The sequence below is a fragment of the Leopardus geoffroyi genome, chromosome A1, assembly GCF_018350155.1.
Source record: "Leopardus geoffroyi isolate Oge1 chromosome A1, O.geoffroyi_Oge1_pat1.0, whole genome shotgun sequence".
NCBI classification, from domain to species: domain Eukaryota; kingdom Metazoa; phylum Chordata; class Mammalia; order Carnivora; family Felidae; genus Leopardus; species Leopardus geoffroyi.
The window spans coordinates 112,227,541-112,246,607 of NC_059326.1; the positions used below are offsets into that span (position 1 = coordinate 112,227,541).

Genomic DNA, 19,067 nt, shown 5'->3' on the forward strand with positions numbered 1-19,067 from the left:
GACCTGGGCTGAAGTCGGATGCTCAACTGACTGAGCCACCCAGGCACCCCGGAGCCTACTTATTAATAAATAAGTAAATAGGGGTGCCTGGGTGGCTCAGTCGGTTAAGCATCTGACTTCAGCTTAGGTCATGATCTTGCAGTTCATGGGTTTGAGCCCTGCGTTGGGCTCTGTGCTGACAGCTCAGAGCCTGGAGCCTGCTTCGGGTTCTGTGTCTCCCTTTCTTGTGTCTGTCCCTCCGGTTACACCCTGTCTCTCTCTCTCTCAAAAACAAACAAACAAACATAAATAAATAAATAAATAAATGTATAATGTATGGAATTGGTACAAAAAGAGACAAAGAAGGACAGAGCAATAAAGAAATTAGAGAAACTGACTGGAGTTTAAAATAGTTATGAATTTCAAATGTGGTTACTCTGGCTTTTCAAATCAGGTTGGTGGAGAAATCCATTATTCATCAATGCACATATAACTCATAAAATAAAATTAGAGCCTTATCTGTTACCACTTACAAAACATACATTCCACGTGGATTAAAGAGTTAATTCCATAAAACAAGAAAAGCAAGCTTTAATGGCCCCCGGGGTAGGGGTGGGGGGTCCGGGGCCTGGCCCCAAGGAGCCCTGCTGGGTCACACTGTGCTTGGAATCCAGCAATGGAGAAGCTTGAGGTCCTGGAGATACCAGGGCCTTGTGGCCCTCGGCTGGGGTTCTCCAGCCTCCAGCCCTAAGGCTAAAGACTACCTCTGAAGGCCGTCCTAGCGGAGGCTCAGCTCCCCAGTCTGTAACACGGCACAACAGTGGTATTATTTCCAACTTGAAGGTCTGTAGAGAGGGCTGCATGTGGGGAAACGCCCAGTGCAGCAGCTGATTCTTGGGAGGTGACAACAAAGGCTGGTCTCTTCCCTCTGTGCGGGACCATCAGGCCTGGGACAGAGCTGGGAAGGGTGGCTCTGTGGGGGAAAGTGGGCATTAGGCTTTGTGTCTCACTCTGTGCTCTCAAGTGACTGGGAAAGACCCACAGAGGAGAGGGGGCTAAAATCAAGTGGTAAGAGTAGATACCTAAGGGGTCTGAAGCACTCAGGTACGGAGCGGTCTAGACAGCCTGAGACAACAGCATGAATCCTTGGGGTGCCCCCTCACCTTCCTGGGGAGGCTGCTGAGGCACTAAGGCACTGAATCTCTGGGCACAAGTCCTTGAGTGAGCTCACTGGATCTGTCATGGAGAGCTGTTCTTATTCCAGAAGATGCCTGCCCTCCCTTTGTATCCCACAAGTCCCAGGGGGGAGATCTGGATTAAGCTGAATTAAGAGGCAGGTGATGATCACAGGTGTTGGGTGCTTGGGCAGGGGTCTCCATGGTAACGGTGCCATCTGGCTTTCTTGTCTGGCAGCAGGCCTTGTGACTTCATGGTGGAACCTTCTCTGACAGGCAGAGGGGGATTTGCCAGGGGGAAAAGCAGGCCAGGAGGAATGGATCTGCCAAGGGAAGCTTTGTCTTTTCCATCAGAGTCTGAAGATTAACCTTGATCATGGCACGATGTGGGGCTACCACTGACTCTAGAACGGATGCCGAGACGGTGGCTGAGGGACAGCATAAGCCCCTCTGGAGAGTAGGTGGGGACATACCTGGCCTCCTTGAATCCAGAACCCACTGGTGAAGTGGAGCCAGGGCCCAGGTGGGCAAGACTCAGACATGGGAGAGCCTCTGGGCCAACACCTCTGGATGGCAGTTAGGGTAAGGTCTAGGGAGACCCAGCCCCGGCAGGGAGACTCTCCCCATAAACTGCTCATGAGGCTCTGCAAGCCTTCATTCTTGTGTTGACTCCCTTCACCCACACAATCAGCCATCCAACCCACCTGTATGTGTGAGTGTCCTGGGGCTGCTGAAACAAGTCACCATAAACTGGGTGGCTTAACACAACACCAGTGTATTCTGTCACAGTTCTGAAGGCAGGCTCCTTCTTGGGGGCTCAAGGAGAAGGTGCTCCTTGCCTCTCCTAGTTCCTGGTGGCTCCTGGCGATCCGTGGCATCTCTTGGCTTGGGCAGCATCCCTCCCGTCTCTGCCACCACTGTTGTATGATGCTCCCCTTGTGTCTGTGTCCAAATTTCCCTTATAAAGGACACCAGTCATTGGATATAGGACCATCCTAATTTTACCTTGACTGCATCTACAAAGACTCTCTTTCCAAATAAGATCTCTTTCCCAGGTACCAGGTGTTAGGACCTCAACATATCTTATGGGGGACACAGTTGAGACCACAATACCATGTAGGTCATTGTGAAAAGAGCACAGGCTTCAGAGCAGGGTAGGCTTGGCCTCCAACCCTGACAGGGCCTCCACACCATCTTGTTCCCTAGGCCCAGCAAAGTTGGGAGGGGGCTCCCGTGGTCTACCTGCAGAGGGGCCGTGGTGTGTCTGGGGAGGAGGAGGAGGTCTGGTCCCTGCTCTTCAGGAGCTCACAGTCTGTGGGGCCATGGGCCGTCACCAAGGGTTAGGACTCTCAAAAGGGACAGTGGTGGTCAAGCTGCACACAAGGAGTTAGGACAGGCATGACTATACATGTGGCTGGGTTGGGGAACTCAAGGCCCAGAGACCCCAGCAAGGATCAAGAAGGCCAGGGCCAGACCATAAGTCCTTCCTATGGGACTCAGAATCCACGGGGTACCCCTGCATGCCACATGTACCCATGGGATCTGGTTCTGACCCTGATGGGCAAAGGTGGAGAATGGGTTGTTTTTTCACTGACGGGTGCTCTGGGCTTCTGTGTCCCACTCTGGGCCTGGGAAGTATTTCCTTATTGCCCTTCCCAGCCTCCCTGCCTTCCCCTTCCTATTGACAGGGAGTCTGGCAAGGACTTTGCTCCTGGACAAGCCCAGTTTAATATTCTCTTTCTTCCTCCTTCTCTCCCACCTTTCTTTCCTTTATTCCAATATTTGGTATCTGCCATATGCCAAGGCTGTTCTAGGCCTTGAGGATACAGAAGACAGATGGGCCTAGCCGCAGTGGAATTTATAACTGGTGAAATGAGAGATATTAATCAAGTCACCATGCAGATGAATGTTTCACAGCAGAGGTGTGGGTGCTCCGAATGAGGGACATCAGGGTGGTGGAAGTCAGCAACAGAGTGAAGCAGCTAAACTGGAGAAGGATGGGAGCCTGGAGCCACAAGCTGAAGTTGTCAACCAGGAAAAAGGAGAAGGAAGAGATTCCAGGCAGGAGCATTAGCATGAGTGAAGGGCCTGTGGCAGGAGGCTGCTTGGCGACTTGAGAAGGACTGAGAGGTCTGTGTGGATGGACTGGACAGTGCAGGGAATATGAGATGGCCTGAGAGTCAGCAAATTAGCCCCGTCATTTGTTGGAAAAGTATCAATATTGCATGCCCACAATGAGACGAGACCACCACACCCCAGAATAGGCAGACTCAGACTAAGAACGTTCCAGCGTGGGAGATGTGAGGCTGGAGTGATTGGGAGTCAGTGCAGGGATTGGGGGAGGCAGGGGCTGGGAAAGCTCCTTTGAACTGAGAGGGGAAGGGCAGGTCTGGGCATAGGTTCTAAAGCAGGGCCAAGCTTTGTGTGACCAAGGAAGGGCAAGGAGGCCTGTGTATACAGAGTGGAACCAGCTGTGCGTGGGGGAAGGCTGCAGGTGCTGGCAGGGCCAGGCCCTCCAAGGCTCTTGGGTAACCTGACTGTGGCTGGCAGCTGCCGCTGGGTTCTCCTGGAGGGGAGCACACTCAGGTTTATGCTTTGGAAAGACCCCTCTGGCCTCCAGTGTCAGCAGGAATGGGAGAGGGGGCTAGGGGGCGGGGACTTTGGGCTGCAGTAACAGGTGGAACACCATTCTCTTTCCAGTCATCCCAGAAGAGCTGTGAGCCTGAGCCCAGCGTCTCGGCTTCCCAGAGCCTCCTGGAGGCAGCCGGCCCAGAGCCCCTGTCCCAGCACCCACAGGCCAGCCATTCAAGGGGCAGTGAGCCCCTCAGCAGCCTTGACCTCTCCCATGGGTCTCCAGTGGCCTTAGAGTACCTGCCCTTCTTTCGCACCTATGGGACTCTTCTGGCTGTGGGGGAGCTGGTCCCACAGCCTGAGGCTTGCAGGGACCAAGAAGGAGACCAGACTGTCAGAGATCCAGCATTCCATGAGGACTCAGAACCGCCCAGCGGCTTCTTCCCTTTCTACCGCTCCAAGGAGGAGTGTTTTCCCAGGCTGGCCCTTCCTGGCAGGTCGTGCTGGGGCTCCCGAGACCCATGCACCAGGAAGGAGGCGCTGGCCGGCTGCGTCTGCAGGATGACCGTCAGCTGCGCGTGCTCTGTGAGTGGGCGTGGCCCCGGGGAATGTGTTTAAGCCCCTTGAGCTTCAAAGTCCTTACAAAGGGAGGCAATAGTGGAGCTACTGGGGGAGCCGTTGTGAGAATTACGTACAGTAATGCGGTCATTACACCAGGCTTAGCCGGTGTTCCCCGACAGAAGCACCTGTGTAGTCCTTATGACTCGCTCGGCACCCCAGCCGATGCTCCAAGTACATCATCTCACTTGTCCTAATAATAGTCCGATGAGAGACGGCTGATTGCTGCTCCCACATGACAGAGGGGAGAAAAATGAGTCTCAGGGCAGTTAAGCGACTTGGTAGCAAGAGCAAACCTGGGCTCTGACCCCAAGCTGGTGCCCCGTCATGTCACTACCAGTCACAGAGCTGGGGGCCATGCCGTGACCACAGAGACGGAGCAGGCGGGATGAGTGGATTGTGATCCCAGATGCACTCCTTCTGGCCGGGAGGCCTGGGGGGCTGAATGATATTGCTCACTGTTCTCCAGTCTGCAGAGTAGTCATGCACCCTGCCTCCTTCCCTACCGCTGCTGGGGTGTTGCAGGCACAAGGCCAGCGCTGGATTTCTAGCCAAACTTGGGAGCCTGGCTGACCATCTTGTCTCCTTCCCACACAGGCTGCCTCGGCAAGCCCAGACCACCTCCCTGGGTCCTCTCGCTCGCCACCCTGCTGCCCCATCCTGCTGGTCCCAGAGGGGCACTGCCATGACAGCGGCCTGACTGCCCCTTCTTCCAGTGATGCTGCCTTCAGGGACCATGTCCTTGGTGCCTCGGGATTCGTGCCTTACTACAGAACCCTCGAGGAGGAGCTGCACACCAGCCCTGGGCCTCCAGTCTCTCCGCTGGGGAGCCGGGAGCCCACAAGGATGCTGCCCAGGCCTGGTGCAGCAACCTTGTGAAGGAGTGTGAGTTACTAGCAGCAGGAGCCGCTGAAGATTGGGCCCCAGCACCTGCTCATCCGCAAGAGGTGAACATGGCTGGGGGTGAGGGTTCCAGAACTGGCCTGGGACCACAACTCTGCCTTACCTCCCCCTCTGCCTGGGTGCCTAGGAACCACGGAGCTGGCAGGAGGAGCCCAAACGCTGGCAGGCCTGTCCATCCACTCTCAGCCTACTTGGGTGGGCCAACAAGAAGATCCTGTGCCCTGCCAGGGTGCACTTCCACACCAGTGTCCGACTGAGCAGGCCTGGGGCAGGAGCAGTCCTTCTCCTCGAGGACTGGAGCGGAGATGCTCAGCCTGTGCCCCCCGCAGCCACAGCCTCAGCCTCAGGAAGTGACCCCACAGCCCTGGGTGCTCCCTCGGCCCTCCTAGCTGGAAAAACTGCCCGAGGCCAAGGGGACAGCAGCAGCTCCGAAAGGCACTCCACCAAGGAGATGTCTGCCCGGCCCAGCACTCAGACCATCCCATGGTCGTCCTCTGCGGTAGTCTGTTCCAAGCTCAGAGGAAGGGAGCAGGACCAGGGTCCTCTGAACAACTGAGGGATGCAGACCAGAGACTAAATAAATCACTTCACTACAAGGATTGGAGTTGGTGCGCTAACGTGGTGCTTTGGAGTAATGCGTGCAGCTTGCATTAAGTGAGCATTTGCTATGTGCTAGGCACCTTACAGAGACCGTCTCTGTATCCTCATGGGGTAGACCCTTGCATCAGCTCCATTCTCCAGATGAAGAAACAGGCTCAGAGAGGTAAGTTGCCTGCCTGGGCTCACACAGCTCAGACAGCAGAGCTGGGGTTCATAGCCAGGGCTGTGTGGGCTCAGGGCCCGAGTACTTAAAACCCTTCCCTACACACCCCTCCTCAGTGGGTCTTGATGCAGAAAGGAAAGAGCCAGCTGCCAGCCATCGAGCACCGTGGAGGCCACCCCACATCACCTTTCCTCCTTCCCCCTTTCCTTCCTTGGCTCCCCATGCTTTGCAGCCACAGGTAGGGGAGAGCAGCATATGGACACATCTGCTGAGGCCCTGCCCTCCCTGGCCTCTCTGGATACCATTTCCTGGTGCCCCAGCCTGACCCCAGACTCCAGGCTCACCCCACACCATGGCAGATGGCTCTGAGGCTGCAGCACATGGTTATGACGACAGCATGCACTCACCCACCCCACCCGCTCCTGGGACTGTGCACTGTGGTACCCACGTTCACAGCCACTCTGTCCCGGTGCACTGGTTCCATGGCCCCCCTCCTCACTCCCCTGCCCGGTGACCTGATGTCTGCCCCTCACCTGCTCCCTAGTCCTCTTGAGGACAGTGAAGTTGAGAGGCCATGGGAGAGAAATCATTGGTCATGTTTCAGTTATGTCCAAGAATTTCTTTTTTAAAATGCACTTTTAAGTATTTCTTGAGGCACTCCTATGACTTCCCTTTCGGCTGGGTTGGCACTATGGTGAAGAAATACATGTGCCCTCACTGCAGGACTCCTTGGCTTTGTTCTTGGAGGGGGTGACTGGTCTTTCCCCTCTTAGATTCCCCATGGCTGGGTCCAACCAGCTGGCATCCCTGGGCTGTCACCGCCCTCAGAGACACAGATTGGGTGGGGAGGCGTCTGGCTGCGTGTTAGAAACTGGGGCCACTCTCTCCCCGTACAGCCCAAGCTGGGTCAGCCATATGGCTCCCTCTTCCCATACAAGTGGCCTTCCAAGCATCAGCAGGGCCCAGAGCCCTGCAGGTTCTAATCCCAACCCTCCTGGGGGGAGATGCACAAACCTGACTGGCTAGCAGGCTGAAGAGAACCTCCAGTGTTCAAGACTGAGAGTTTTCTTGAGGGAGCTATTTGCAGGAAGGATCTGGGGCAGGAGAGGTCCTGGGTGAGGGAATGAGCTTATCTGGAAAAGCAGTCTGCTTCTGGTCGGTCCAGCTGATGTCAGCGAGTTGTTCTGTGCTGGCACAGACCAGGCATGAGCACACGTCAGGATGCAGAGGCCTAACAACGGTAAGAGCTAACTTTCATTGTTGGCCCTGTGCTGGCCACGGGGCTGAGCACTTCACGTGCATTGATTTTCAGTTAAGAATGATTTCATGTAGGGGGGCCTGGGTGGCTCGGTCAGTTAAGCATCTCTTGATGGCGACTCAGGTCATGATCTCACGGTTCCTGAGTTCACGCCTCCCACTGGGCTCTACACTGACAGTTCGGAGTCGGCTCGGGATTCTGTCTCTCTCTGCCCCTCCTCCACTTGCACTCTCTCTCTCTCTCAAAATAAATACACTTAAAACAAAAAAAAGAATGATTTCATTTAGGTACAAGTAGCACCCCCATTTCACAGATGAGAATGTCTAGGCACAGGTTGCTTAAACGGCTGACTGAAGACTACAGAGCCAAAAAGCAGTAGAGGCAGGCTTTGAACATATCTAATGTAGACCCCATGGTCTTGACCATTACGCTTAGATGTAATACACGTTAATAAATGGTGGGCTTACATTAGCTTATAGTAGACGTCTAGTTCTGTGTAATAATAAGTCATCTCAAAATGTAGTGGTTTAAAATAACGACATACATGCATTTTCTGACTGTTGTGAGGGTCGGGAATCGGGGAGCAGCTTGACTGGGCCGTTGTGGCCTGGGGTTTCTCGTGAAGTTGTGGTCAGGGTCTTGGGCAGGGCTTGGTCATCTGAGGGCTTGATGGGCTGAAGGCTCTGCCTGCTCACTGCCTCGGCTGCCAGGTTGGTGCTGGTTGTTTGGGGAGAGCCTCACAGCATGGTGACTGGCTTCCCCAGTGACCCTAGGGACTGAGACAAAAGCTGTCATGACAGTTACAACTTAGCCTCAAGAGTCGCATCTTCTCACTGTTGTCTTACTCTGTTGGTCACGCAGATTAGCTGTAATTCAGCGTGGAAAGAGACCTCACAAAGGCATGGATGGTAAGTCTGGGGGGCCCTGTTGGAGACTGGCTGCCATAATGGTCTAAAACAAGATAGCCAAATTCTGGTGATTCACGGGGAGAGAGAGCTCATTCACCGCGGCTGGTGCACAGGAGGAGAAGGGGCGGCTTGGCAGGCAGGAGCCCTGCGGTGGAGAGGTAGCCGGCTGACGTCACAGGATGCTGGCTACAGCAGAACCACGCAGGCTTGGGGGCAGTGGGTGACTTCCCTTCTGCCCCCGCCCCAAGTGGGCTTGTACCTCGTTTAAGTCTGGTTCTCCTGAGCCTTCTCCCTGGCCAGAGGTTTTGTCACTTTGCAAATCTCTATTTTGGAGAAAATCTAATCCATATGGTTTGGGGGGGATTTTGCTCTTTTAAATTTTTCCTTTGTACTTTGCACAAAGTTGAGAGTTCTTTGGAGTCCTTTAAAATCTGTCCTCCCTCAACAACAGGAAGTGTGCTCTTTGCCATGTACACAGGGACCCTGGAGCACAGAACAGTGGGATTTGGGTAGGTTCAGAGCTGGGGGGTTTGTCATACCCTGTGTCTTTCCTGAAGGTGACTCACAGCAAGTGGGAAGACCTGTACCGTCCCTGGAGGTGGAAAGTAGCTCTAATTCCTGCCTGCCCTCCCCCCAGTCCCCGGTCCTGGCCCCCGTTCTCACACAGAGGGCGTTCAGGTCACACGTGCTGGGGTAACAGTGAACTGCCCAGGCAGCTGCGGGGAAGGAGACCACAGCTCCAGCTGGTTTGCAAGGAGCCAAAGCCTGCCTCGGCGTGGGCCTGGGGAGTTTGTCTCAGTGAGATGCAGGCAGATGGCTGCAGGATGGGTCCTATGTCCACTTGCAGGGCAGCATGAAGACTGAAGACTGCCCACAGTCACTTTGCTGGCCAAGGTCCTCTGCCATCAGACTCCCGGCCTCAGCCTCCCCTCCCACAGCAAGGAGCATCTTCCAGGCATCCTGCTTTCCCCGCTTGACATTGTCCAGCCTCTTCCTTCTGGCCACCTGTCCTTCTCTACTACCTTCATGGGTCAAAACCCAGCTCATCTCTTTAGGACCGACCCAAATGTCACCACCTTCCCGAGGTTTCTGAGTCTGCCCTCAAGACTTTCCCCTGTCCCTACTGGCCTGTTTTCTTTTCAGGTGAGGCAGGGTATGGGGTTTTCTGGCCTCCCCTCAGGGTCCTGCAGCTGATGCTTGAAGAACACATTATGGGGGAGACCTGCCCATGGCGGAGCAGGTAGACATCTTCAACACAAAATTGTCTCTGCTATCAGCGTCTCACGCCCTCTGCACCCCCAGCAGGCTGGCCCACGGTAGGTGCTCCGCAGGGGCTTTGGGATGTGATCTCAACTGCTGTACTGGATCCTTCCCCCCCTCCCTGTCCCATGTCCCTTTCCTCCTACAGAAACTCCTCCAGTCTAGATCTACTGGTCCCTTGACCTGCCTGGCCTCCACTTCTCAGCACCAGCCCACGTGTGTCCATCAGTTGAGAAGAAAAGGTCAAGGAGAGCCAGGCTTTCCTTCCTCTCAGATGAGCACAGAGCCAGCAAGGCCCATGGGAGTCTGTCAGGAAGGAATGGATGGAGGGTACCCCAGGGTACTCCCCTTGATGACCATGGCATCTGCTCCAGAAGCCCTGAGAATATGAGTGTCATTGGTAAATGTTACTACCAGCTTATTGATGGTGGGGAAAGTGAAGCACAGAGGTTAGGACATTTATACAGAGGGGTCAGGGCAGGGATGGGAGCAAGGGCTTTGGGGAAAGTCACCTCCACTTTCTGAGTCTTGGCCAAGAGGCCAAGAGTCCTGGAGTCCTACAGCAAGTGCATAATCCTCCATTCACTGCCTGTGTGTCTTTGGGGAAATTGCTTAACCTCTCTGAGCCGTACTCTTCTCACCTATAAAGTGGGGAATTTCTTCACAGAATACAATGAGATGGTATAGGTGGAGCATATAGTATTGGGCCAGCTTAGAGCCCTGGTTAAAAAAAAAAAAAAAAAGACCGTGGTATAGTTGAGGTCTTGATGAATCAAGGCAGGTGAAGAGACTGGGGCTGTCCCCCTCTTTACTGAGGCATTCTCCCTCCAAGTACAGTCAACTCCAAAAATCCTCTGCTGGGTCCTCACCAGTCCCCTCTGACACCCTCAGACTCCTCTGAGTCTCCCAGGTCTGCACCTCTTTCAGTGCCCAAGTGCATACTCCGCCAGCCCAGGGCAGAGGAAACCGGACCAGAAAACTCTCCTCACTGGGGCAGCCAAGCGGTTCCCCCCCCCCCCCAACCTCCTGGGAGTCCCAAGTGCTGTACAGCAGCGCCCTCTGCTGGCACATCTTGACAAGACACGCATAGCTGGTGGTGCTGTGGCCCACAAATTTCAGACCTGTTGGACACCACCTAAGAGGGAACTCATCTGCACTCTCTCTCCAAAAGACAGAGGGAGAAATTGAGGCCTGGACTTGCCCAAGGGCAGCGGCAGCACCAGAAGCAGAGCTCAGGCCGCCCAGCCTCCCAGTGGCTGCTTGGCCCCACTTCACAGCCCTACACCTCTTTTCTTGACTGGGAGTCACATTGAATAGACGCTGGGCCAAATACAGTCTGAACATGCTCTGAATAGACTTTCTCAAAGAACTGTCAATGAGAAGCTCAAATAGCAGCTAGAAAATCACCGTATGCTCCTTCCCTTCCGGTCAGAATCAGGGAAGGGACCCGAGAGCTCCCATTATCTGAGGCCAATGCAGGACTGCTGCAGCAGGTGCAGCTGGAGGGTAGACGGGCAGCAACTGGAGGGTAGACGGGATGGGGCAGAGGGCCTCTGTCACCATGATCCAGGCAGTGACGTCAGAAAGGGCTGCACGTCAGAGCCACGGAGGAGATGACTGTTGGGATGGGGCCCAGGGAGAGAAAGGAATCGCAGATGGCATCCAGGATCCGGCCTGGGTGACTGGCTGGGTGGGGACACAGAGTAAGGCATGCTTGGGGAGTTAAAGAGGTCATTGGGGACGTGTCACATGGGAAATGCTGTGGGGTCACCCAAGTGGAGCTGTTGAGTAAAGATAGGGAGGCTCAGAAATGAGGTCGGAGTGGGAGATGAGTGCGGGTTTCCTGGCCTCCCCCCTCTCCCCTCCCCCGCCATGGAAGCACCGGGGAGGAAGCACCAAGGAGTGAGAGCAGGGCAGCAGAGAAGGGGAGAACAGCTGAGGGGTGGGGGGATGGGCTTCCAGGAGGCGAGAGAGCAGGAGACAGGGCCACGGCCACAGGTCATCAGACTGACTGGAGCAGCCGGCTCAGGACTGTGCTGCTATGCTCGGCTCAGCAGGTGGGGAGCGAGGGCTTGGCGGAGGGAGAGTTGAGGAGCTGGAGCCGTGGGGCTGGATGGACTCAAGTGCAGCTGGGAGACTCGAGGCCTGGGGGCCTTCCCTGAGCCCTGCCTGCCACACAGGTCCCTCCCCAGTGCTCCCACAGCCACCTCCGTGTGGCAGCTCAGACAAAGTGTCTCCTCTCTGACAGCTCCCAAGAACAGAGGCTGGCACATAGTGGGTCCTCAGCCAAGTCCTTACCTGAAAGGGCAGATGAGAGGTGGGAAGTGGTGGCTGTCAAATGTTAGCAGCCCATCCCGTGTGGGTTCCCACTGCAGTGGGAAATGCTCCTGGGGGCTACCTTCCAGGAAGGAGTTGAGGGAGCAAGGAAGTGAGGGGTGTTTTTCTTGCCCTGGCAACCCAGGAAGCTGATCTGTCTGTGCCTTAGTTTCTGTGCCTGCTCTCTCCCGAGGGCAGAAGACACGTGTGCGTGGCGACATGGCAAATGCTCCAAAGCAGGGAAGCCAGGTGTAAGTGGCAGGCCGGATCCCACAGCTTGGTGGTCTGGGATTCTCCAGGCCTGGCCCTTGACTGCTGCTGGACCTGGGTCCTCCCCCTGCCTGGCGGTCGGTGTGCCTCATGGGCAGACCTGTGACATACATTTGGGAATGGAACATGGACTGTGGTTCCTTCTGGAAAGGAGTCTACTCCTTCCCTCCTGCTGCATTCATGAACAGTGCAAAGCAGCGGATTTCGGGACTCAGGCGGCTGTCCCAGAGCTGCCAGAGCCACTGCCTGCCAGTTCGTGCTGACACGGGACCGAGGAATGACAGTCCGCCTTAGCACCCTGTAGGTGGTCCTCCAAGAGAGTGGGTCTTTCGACCTGTTGACTTGCTCAATAGTGATGGTAAAAAAAGGGCCATTCTTTGGAGACCTTTCATTTATTCTAATGTCCCGGCACACATCACAGGCCCGGTAGGTAGGCCAGTGCTGATGGTGAGCCCCGACTCCTCAGCAGCCTCTTGGCCCTTAGGATCAAGCCTCAGTGGTCAGACTTTGTCTTGCTTGAGAAGAAGGAGGCCTGGGTGACGTGATGTGGATGTGCTGGTGGGAGAAGAGCAGGCCCAGCAGAGCCCCCTTCGTCTAGACCATCCCCTCACCATTTTGGGTGCCAAGGTTGGGTTCCTGCCGGACATTAGCATCGAATCATCTTCCTTCTTGGAAGGGGATCAGGAACTCCCAGTGCACCAAAAGAGGCCTCTCCACACAGCCAGGCCAAGCTGGGTCCCTGCTGGGTTCAGGGCCTCACTGCAGAGAGGATACCTGACGAAGAGAGGACTACCCCTCTGCCTTCCCGGGAGCCCAGGGTGGAAAGTGTAGGCTGAACCCGGGGCTGGAGGGAGCTGGGCCCCTGGAGAGCTGGAAATTAGACATGACCCTGAATCCCCAGGTCTTGCTTGGGCCCAGGATGCTGAGTGGGACCTGGCTGTGTGACAATAAGCATCACCCCCTGGGGCTGGGAAGGGGAAGAGAAAGCCCTCAGCTGATTGGAATCTGTACTCTCAAGATTGTGTCAGGTGAACAGAGGGGTCTACCAGAGAAACAATCAGCAGGAGACATATATATTAGGTAAGCGTGGGGTCTAGCTGGGAAAATCTGAAATCTGGAGCACAGGCTGGAAGGCTGGGAATGCTTAGGAGACGACATTGCATTCTACAGGTGAAATTTCCTTTTCCTCACGGATGCCTCCATTTTGTTCTTTAAAAACAAAACGAAACAAAACAAAAAGCAAACAAAAACATTGGGGGCACCTGGGTGGCTCAGTCGGTTAAAAGTCTGACTCTGGCTCTGGTCAGGATCTCATGGTTCGTCAGTTCGAGCCCTGCATCAGGCTCTCTATCCCCTCTGTATCCCTCCCCCACCAGGATTCTCTCTCTCTCTCAAAAATAAATAAACATTTTTAAAAAAGATTGTATTTGTAAGTAATCTCTACACCCAACTCACAACCCTGAGATCAAGAGTTGTATGCTGTTCCAACTGAGCCAGCCAGGCACCCCTCCATTTGGCTTGTAAGGGTTTTCAACAGTTTGGGTGGAAGCCACCCAGATGATCAAGGATAAACTCCCTTACTTAAAATCAGCTGGTTTTAGGTGTTAACCATACCTACAAAAATACCTTCGCCGTCCATTAATGTTTGACTGAATCACGGGGTGCTGTTGCCCACCCAGCCAAGTTGATACAAAGCTGACCCTCACTGGGGGGGATAGTAATGCCTGGTCACAGCTGCTATGAGGGGGAAGCAGGACCACGCATAAAGCACCCCCCTCCTTCCACGCACAGACCCTGGCCTGAAGACATCCTCATAGCTAATGTTTATTTAGAGCTGACTTGGAGCCTAGCCTGGGGCTAAGTGCTTTCCACACACTATTTGTTACTCATGGATAGATAGGGTTCTGCAACCTGGAGCTAGCCAGAGAGGTGTGGAGGGTGTGTCGAGAAAGAGTCCCTAACCTCTAAAACAGGCAAAATCGTGTGTCCTGTGTCTAGTGAAACTGTCTCTGGCTTCCAATCAGATCATCACAACTAAGAACTTGTGGCCGAGCTGAAAGCCGCTCATTCCGTTAGAATTCTTTCGGTGCTCTTTTGGAAAGAGGATGTGTCCTCACAGGTAAACAATCCTATCATAGGTCTTGGTGTTTGTAATCAAATACTTCCCGACCTTGGATAAGGCCTTTCTACCTCTTGTAATGAGTCCGGCCAAACTGTCCCGGACACCGCTTGCAGTGTCTCGGAGGAGGAGTGAGCGAGGCGGGGGCGGGCATCTGGGCCTCGAGGCGCCGAGGACGTGTGGTGGCAAGGAGTAGGCGCGGGAGAAGGGCGGGCTACGGGAACGCCCCGCGCGGGCCCCAGCGTCCCGGACGGGCGAGGTGCGGCGCCTTTAAGGTCCGCTGGGGGCGTGCTAGCAGCGGCCACGGGCCCTTGGAGAGGTGAGCGCTGGCGCCCCGCGGGTCCTGTGCTCGGAGACGGGACTCGAAGTAGGACCTACGGCGCGCCCGAGTCTCCCACCTCCTCCCCCGAGCGCGGGCCGCCGGGTGGTACGCCCCGCGGACTCTCACTGGGCACCCACCCGGCTGCGGGAGCGCGAGGCGCCGCTACTGTGGCCATGGGCAGCTTCCAGCTGGAGGACTTCGCGGCGGGCTGGATCGGAGGTGAGCTCGGCCCTGGATGGGAGGGGGAGGGGGAGGGAGCCCCCCCACCCTCCACCCCCCACCCCGGAGGTGAGTGTGCTTGTGGAAGACGCCCGGGCCAGGGAGAAGGAGAGAGAGCCGGCCGAGCTCACACACGGTGCTGGGGTCTGGGGGCTCCGCACCGGTGCGCCTCCGCTTGGCGCGCAGCGTGCGCGCCGCCTGCTGCCCAAGCGCCCCTCCGCCGCTGGCCTCGCTGTGCTCGCGGTGCCTCTCCTGTTGCCGGGGCTGACCCCCGCCAGCCTCGCAGCTACTCTCTGAGCTGCGGCTTTGCCTCAAAGTGAGGACCCGCCCAAGCGGCTCTGGTAACGATTAAACCGGCCGTCGAAGCCGACAGCCAATGGAGAGTCCGGGCGCGCACACACCCTTCGGAGACTCGGTGTGTGCCTGAGGTTGGGGTCCCGACTGCAAGAGCTTGTGGGTGAGGGTGGCGATTGCTCCCGGTGCGGGAGGGCGCCTGGCTTCGCGATCCGGCGGCTCCCAGGAGGAGCGCTGGCTGAAGCGTGCCGGCGGTCTGGGAGCCCAGCCCCTGGCGGCAGGTGCCCGTTGCCAGATATCCCGTTTTCAGCCTTTGTCGGCTGTCCGGTCTCTCCTCCCAGCACTCTTGGACGAGGTCGTCCCTTTGAGCGGCTGCTGGAGCCGCTGTTTGCTGGACCTGGGATGGGCTTGCGTGGGCGAGAGTTGCATTGATTTCCTTACTTCTCTGATCTTGTCTTTCCCGTAGATTTAGTTCTCCTCTTTTCTCAGCTACTGACCAGGTTTGGGGAGGGTTTGAGAAGGACTTCCCTTTTTGTTAAGTATTAGCTTTCTTTTGGCCCCATCTAAGAGGATCATCAGAAAAGGGGTGCTGGCAAATGCAGCCGCTGCCCAAAGACAGAATCCAAAACAAAACTAAAAACCTGAGGGACTGAAGCAGAGGCTATAATTAGCATGTTTGTGCCCCACCAAGAGTTTTGGAAATGGAGAAGACCAGGAGATTTGTAGGAAAATGAAAATGAAACGAGAGCCACAGACCAGATAGTATTCCCGCCCCCCCCCCCTTCTGTCCTTTTCTGGTGGCCCCTCCCACCTCTGTCCACCCACAGGTGGCTGCAGGGCCCCTGCTTCTCCCTGTCATGAGCAGAGGTCTTTCCTTCTACCAAAAGCAGGTTTTTTGTACAGGCTGTCTTGAGTCAGACTGAGACCACCGTGTCCTAACTTTACCATGGGGGGGGGTGAGGGGAGGTCGGGAGGCTGTACCCAGAGGCTCATTGGCCATATCCAGGCCCTCTTCTTCTTCTTCTTTTTTTTTTTTTTAATGTTTTTAAAGTTTATTTCAAAAGAGACAGAGCGAGTGAGGGGCAGAGTGAGAGGGAGACAGAATCCCAAGCAGGCTCTGCAAGCCAGATGCCCAGCTAGAACTCCTGAACCTCTCAGACCATGAGCCAAAACTGAGTCAGATGCTTAACCTACTGTGCCACCCCTTTGGCCAACCATCACCCACCCTGAGGGAGAGCCTTCCCTGCTTAAGGCTGTCCACTTAAGTAGCCAGACCAACTTCAGGAGGGCTGCCCCTGGCTGGGTTTGAGAAATGCCCTAGAGGGTGAGGCTGTCAGAGTAGCTCCAGGTCTGTGATGACTCAGGGGCCTTCCCCATGTCACGCAGTAAGCAGTGGATGGTCCTTTATTCTGCGATGGTCCTTACTTTCTTGATGTTAACATTTCTTGTGTTTTGCTCTCGGGGCTTTCTCGCTTCTGTGAAGTGAGGAGAGTGTAATAACTGAATACTTAGTAGGTAGCAGAGGCTGTTTAAGTGCTACATGTATTTTTTAATATTTATTTATTGTGAGAGAGACAGAGAGTGTGTGAGCTGGGGAGGGGCGGAGAGAGAAGGAGAGGGAGAATGCAACCACACTCCATACCCAGTGTGGAGCCCAACGTCGGGCTCAGTCTCATGATTGCAAGATCATGTCCTGACTGAGCTAAAATCAAGAGTCGGTTGCTCAGTGCAGGGGCCCTCACATGTGTTTTTTAAAGTTGTTATTTATTTATTTATTTATTTATTTATTTATTTATTTAGGGGGAGAGAGAGCAATTGCTAGTGGGGGAGGGGCAGAAAGAGGCAAGAGAGAGAATCCCAAGCAGGCTCTGCGCTGTCAGCTCTGAGCCGCATGAGGGGCTCGAACTCACAAACTGTGAGATCATGACCGAAGTGAAATCAAGAGTCGCTCAACCAACTGAGCCACCCAGGTACTCCCCACACACGTGTATTTTTAAAACAACTTCACTGTGGGGCACCTGGGTGACTCAGTCAGTTAAGTGTCTGACTCTTGATTTCGGCTCAGGTCACGATCCCAGGGTCATGAGGGTGAGCCCCTCATGGAGCCCATGTCAAGCCCCACGTCCAGCTCCATGCTGAGTATGGAGCCTGTTTGAGATATTCTTTGTTTCCTTCTCTCACTCTCTCTCTCTCTCTATCTCTCTCTCCCTCCCTCCCTCCGCTTCCCTCCCTCCCTCCCTCCCTCCCTCCCTCTCTCCCTCTCTCCCTCCCTCTCCCTCCCTCTCCCTCCCTCTCCCTCCCCCTCTCCCTCTGCCCTTCACCCACATGCATGCTATCAACATAAATAAATAAATAGTAAATACTAAAACAACTTTCTTGAGGTTATTTTACATATCCTAATATATACTCATTTCAAGTATGTAATTCAGTAATTTTTAGCGACTTTACCAGTGGTGCAGCCATTTACCATAAATTTGTTTTAGCCCATTTTCTTCCCTGTGAGACCCTTCATGCCCGTTTACAGTTAAATTCCATCCCCTCCCTCTGGGCAACCGTGAATTTCCTTTCTGGCTGTGTAAGTTAGCCTTTTCTTGGCATTTTATATAAATTGAATCATACAATGTGCGGTCTTCTGGCTATTTATATATTTCTTTATAACCCCAGTGAGGTTTTACATCCTCATTGTACAGATCCTCATTTCACAGACGAGGAAATGGGAACAAAGGGGCATCCAGTGACTTGTCCAAGGCCATGTGTCTGGCATGAGCAGAGAGTCTGATGCCAGGCCGTCTTAACCCCTGTACTCATCTGTACCTATTTTCTTTCTTAATGAACTTGCGTAATAAAATCTCACCATCGTATCCTTTACATTTTGTTTGAAGTTTCACTGGTCTGTGAGGTCCTCGGGTCTGGAAACCACTGGCCTGATTGTCTTGTTTCTTATCTTGCATTTCCTGCTTTCAGGTGGGTGGGCTAATGAATGAGCAGGGAGACACAGGTCCAAGATGGGCTCTGGGTCTGCTTCCCTGGGCCAAGAGACACCTGCAGTGAAGGCTGCACTCACTAGGGAGGAAACAACTGGAGTCTGGGACCAGAGGTCCTTTCTTCCCCTGCTGGGAGGGGTTCCTGTAGGGTGAACTTCCCGCTGTCACCTTTCTGCCTCCGCCCACTTCTGTGGGAAGGAGGGGCTGAGAGGGATCTGGAGGTTCTAGACCAAGGGTACACCTGTTCTGGTGTTAGCTGCTTCCTCTGCCCCTCTACCCATCTAGTATTCCAGCACTGTTTTACCTGATGAAATCACGGCTGCTAGCAGAGAAACTTCCTCATCTGGGTGATGGGGAATTTGTCATAGAAGATTGGTTCCCATTTCAACCTCGCAGTCACCAGCTTCTATAAGGGCGTCTTCATCTGTGTGGCCTCGGAGCAGCATTGCTTCCCTCTGAAACTGCAAGCCTTGTGATTATGTGTGTCAATTGGCATTTTTCTGTGAGAAGAGAAATCCAGAGTATCCTTTAAAGGAGAGGCCTTCTTTAAAACAAAACAAAACTGGATAGTGGCAGCATCTCTTTTTTTTTTAATTTTTTAATGTTTATTTTTGAGAGAGAGAGAGAGAGAGAGACAGACAGAGCATGAGCGGGGGGAGGGGCAGAGAGAGAAGGAGACACAGGATCTGCAGCAGGCTCCAGGCTCCAAGCTGTCAGCACAGAGCCCAACGCGGGGCTCGAACTCAAGAACTGTGAGATCATGACCTGGGCCAAAATCAGACGTTTAACCGATTGAGCCACCCAGGTGCCCCCGCATCTCTCTTTCAACAGCCTGTAAGAGCCAGGACTCTGCTGGTACTTTACAATCATTACCTCTCTTCATTCTTACAATGGAACTGTGAGGCAGGTGCTGATGCTACTCCCACCTACATGTGCTAAAAGCGAGGTATCGAAAAGACGAAGTAACCTTTCAGGTAACCGAGAAGTTTCTGGGTTTTCTCCTCACACCCTCCCCTTTTTATTTGAGGTGACATTCACATAACGTAGAATTAACCATTTAAAGGTGCCCGATTCACTGGCATTTTGTATGGTCACAGTGTTGTACAAC

The 19,067-nt window shown here is 54.4% G+C and overlaps 2 protein-coding genes and 1 long non-coding RNA gene across 16 annotated transcripts in view; 2 read left to right on the plus strand and 1 right to left on the minus strand.

Moving 5' to 3' along the window:
- Positions 1–550: 550 nt before the first annotated feature.
- LOC123604038 lies at positions 551–1,342 on the minus strand. Its single transcript, XR_006715189.1, has 2 exons — positions 1,143–1,342; positions 551–952 (listed from the first exon to the last, which is right to left on the minus strand). It is a non-coding gene; the product is annotated as an uncharacterized LOC123604038 (long non-coding RNA).
- Positions 1,343–1,406: 64 nt separating this feature from the next.
- LOC123604031 lies at positions 1,407–5,845 on the plus strand. 2 transcript variants are annotated; one of them, XR_006715188.1, is made up of 4 exons: positions 1,407–1,736; positions 3,855–4,310; positions 4,941–5,290; positions 5,374–5,845. XR_006715188.1 is itself a non-coding variant. In XM_045489674.1 (3 exons), exons 1-3 carry the CDS (start codon positions 1,695–1,697, stop codon positions 5,220–5,222), a joined length of 780 nt encoding a protein of 259 aa, XP_045345630.1. In that variant the 5' UTR covers positions 1,407–1,694; the 3' UTR covers positions 5,223–5,845. The 2 variants fall into 2 exon arrangements, 1 of the variants encoding a protein (XP_045345630.1); XM_045489674.1 differs by having other exon boundaries at positions 4,941–5,845.
- Positions 5,846–5,884: 39 nt separating this feature from the next.
- The window catches only part of SLC25A48 (solute carrier family 25 member 48), a 51,769-nt gene continuing 38,586 nt past the window's right edge, over positions 5,885–19,067 (plus strand). For 2 of the 13 annotated variants that reach the window (XR_006715181.1, XR_006715184.1), the window contains exon 1: positions 14,313–14,750. Coding sequence is in view for 10 of the 13 variants with exons in the window: in XM_045489660.1 (XP_045345616.1) it covers positions 14,636–14,750 (115 nt within the window). In the remaining 3 variants the exon portion in view is untranslated. Of the gene's footprint in view, positions 6,010–14,286; positions 14,751–19,067 lie in introns of those variants that run through there. The other 11 variants (XM_045489571.1, XM_045489575.1, XM_045489604.1 and 8 more) reach the window with 10 other exon arrangements.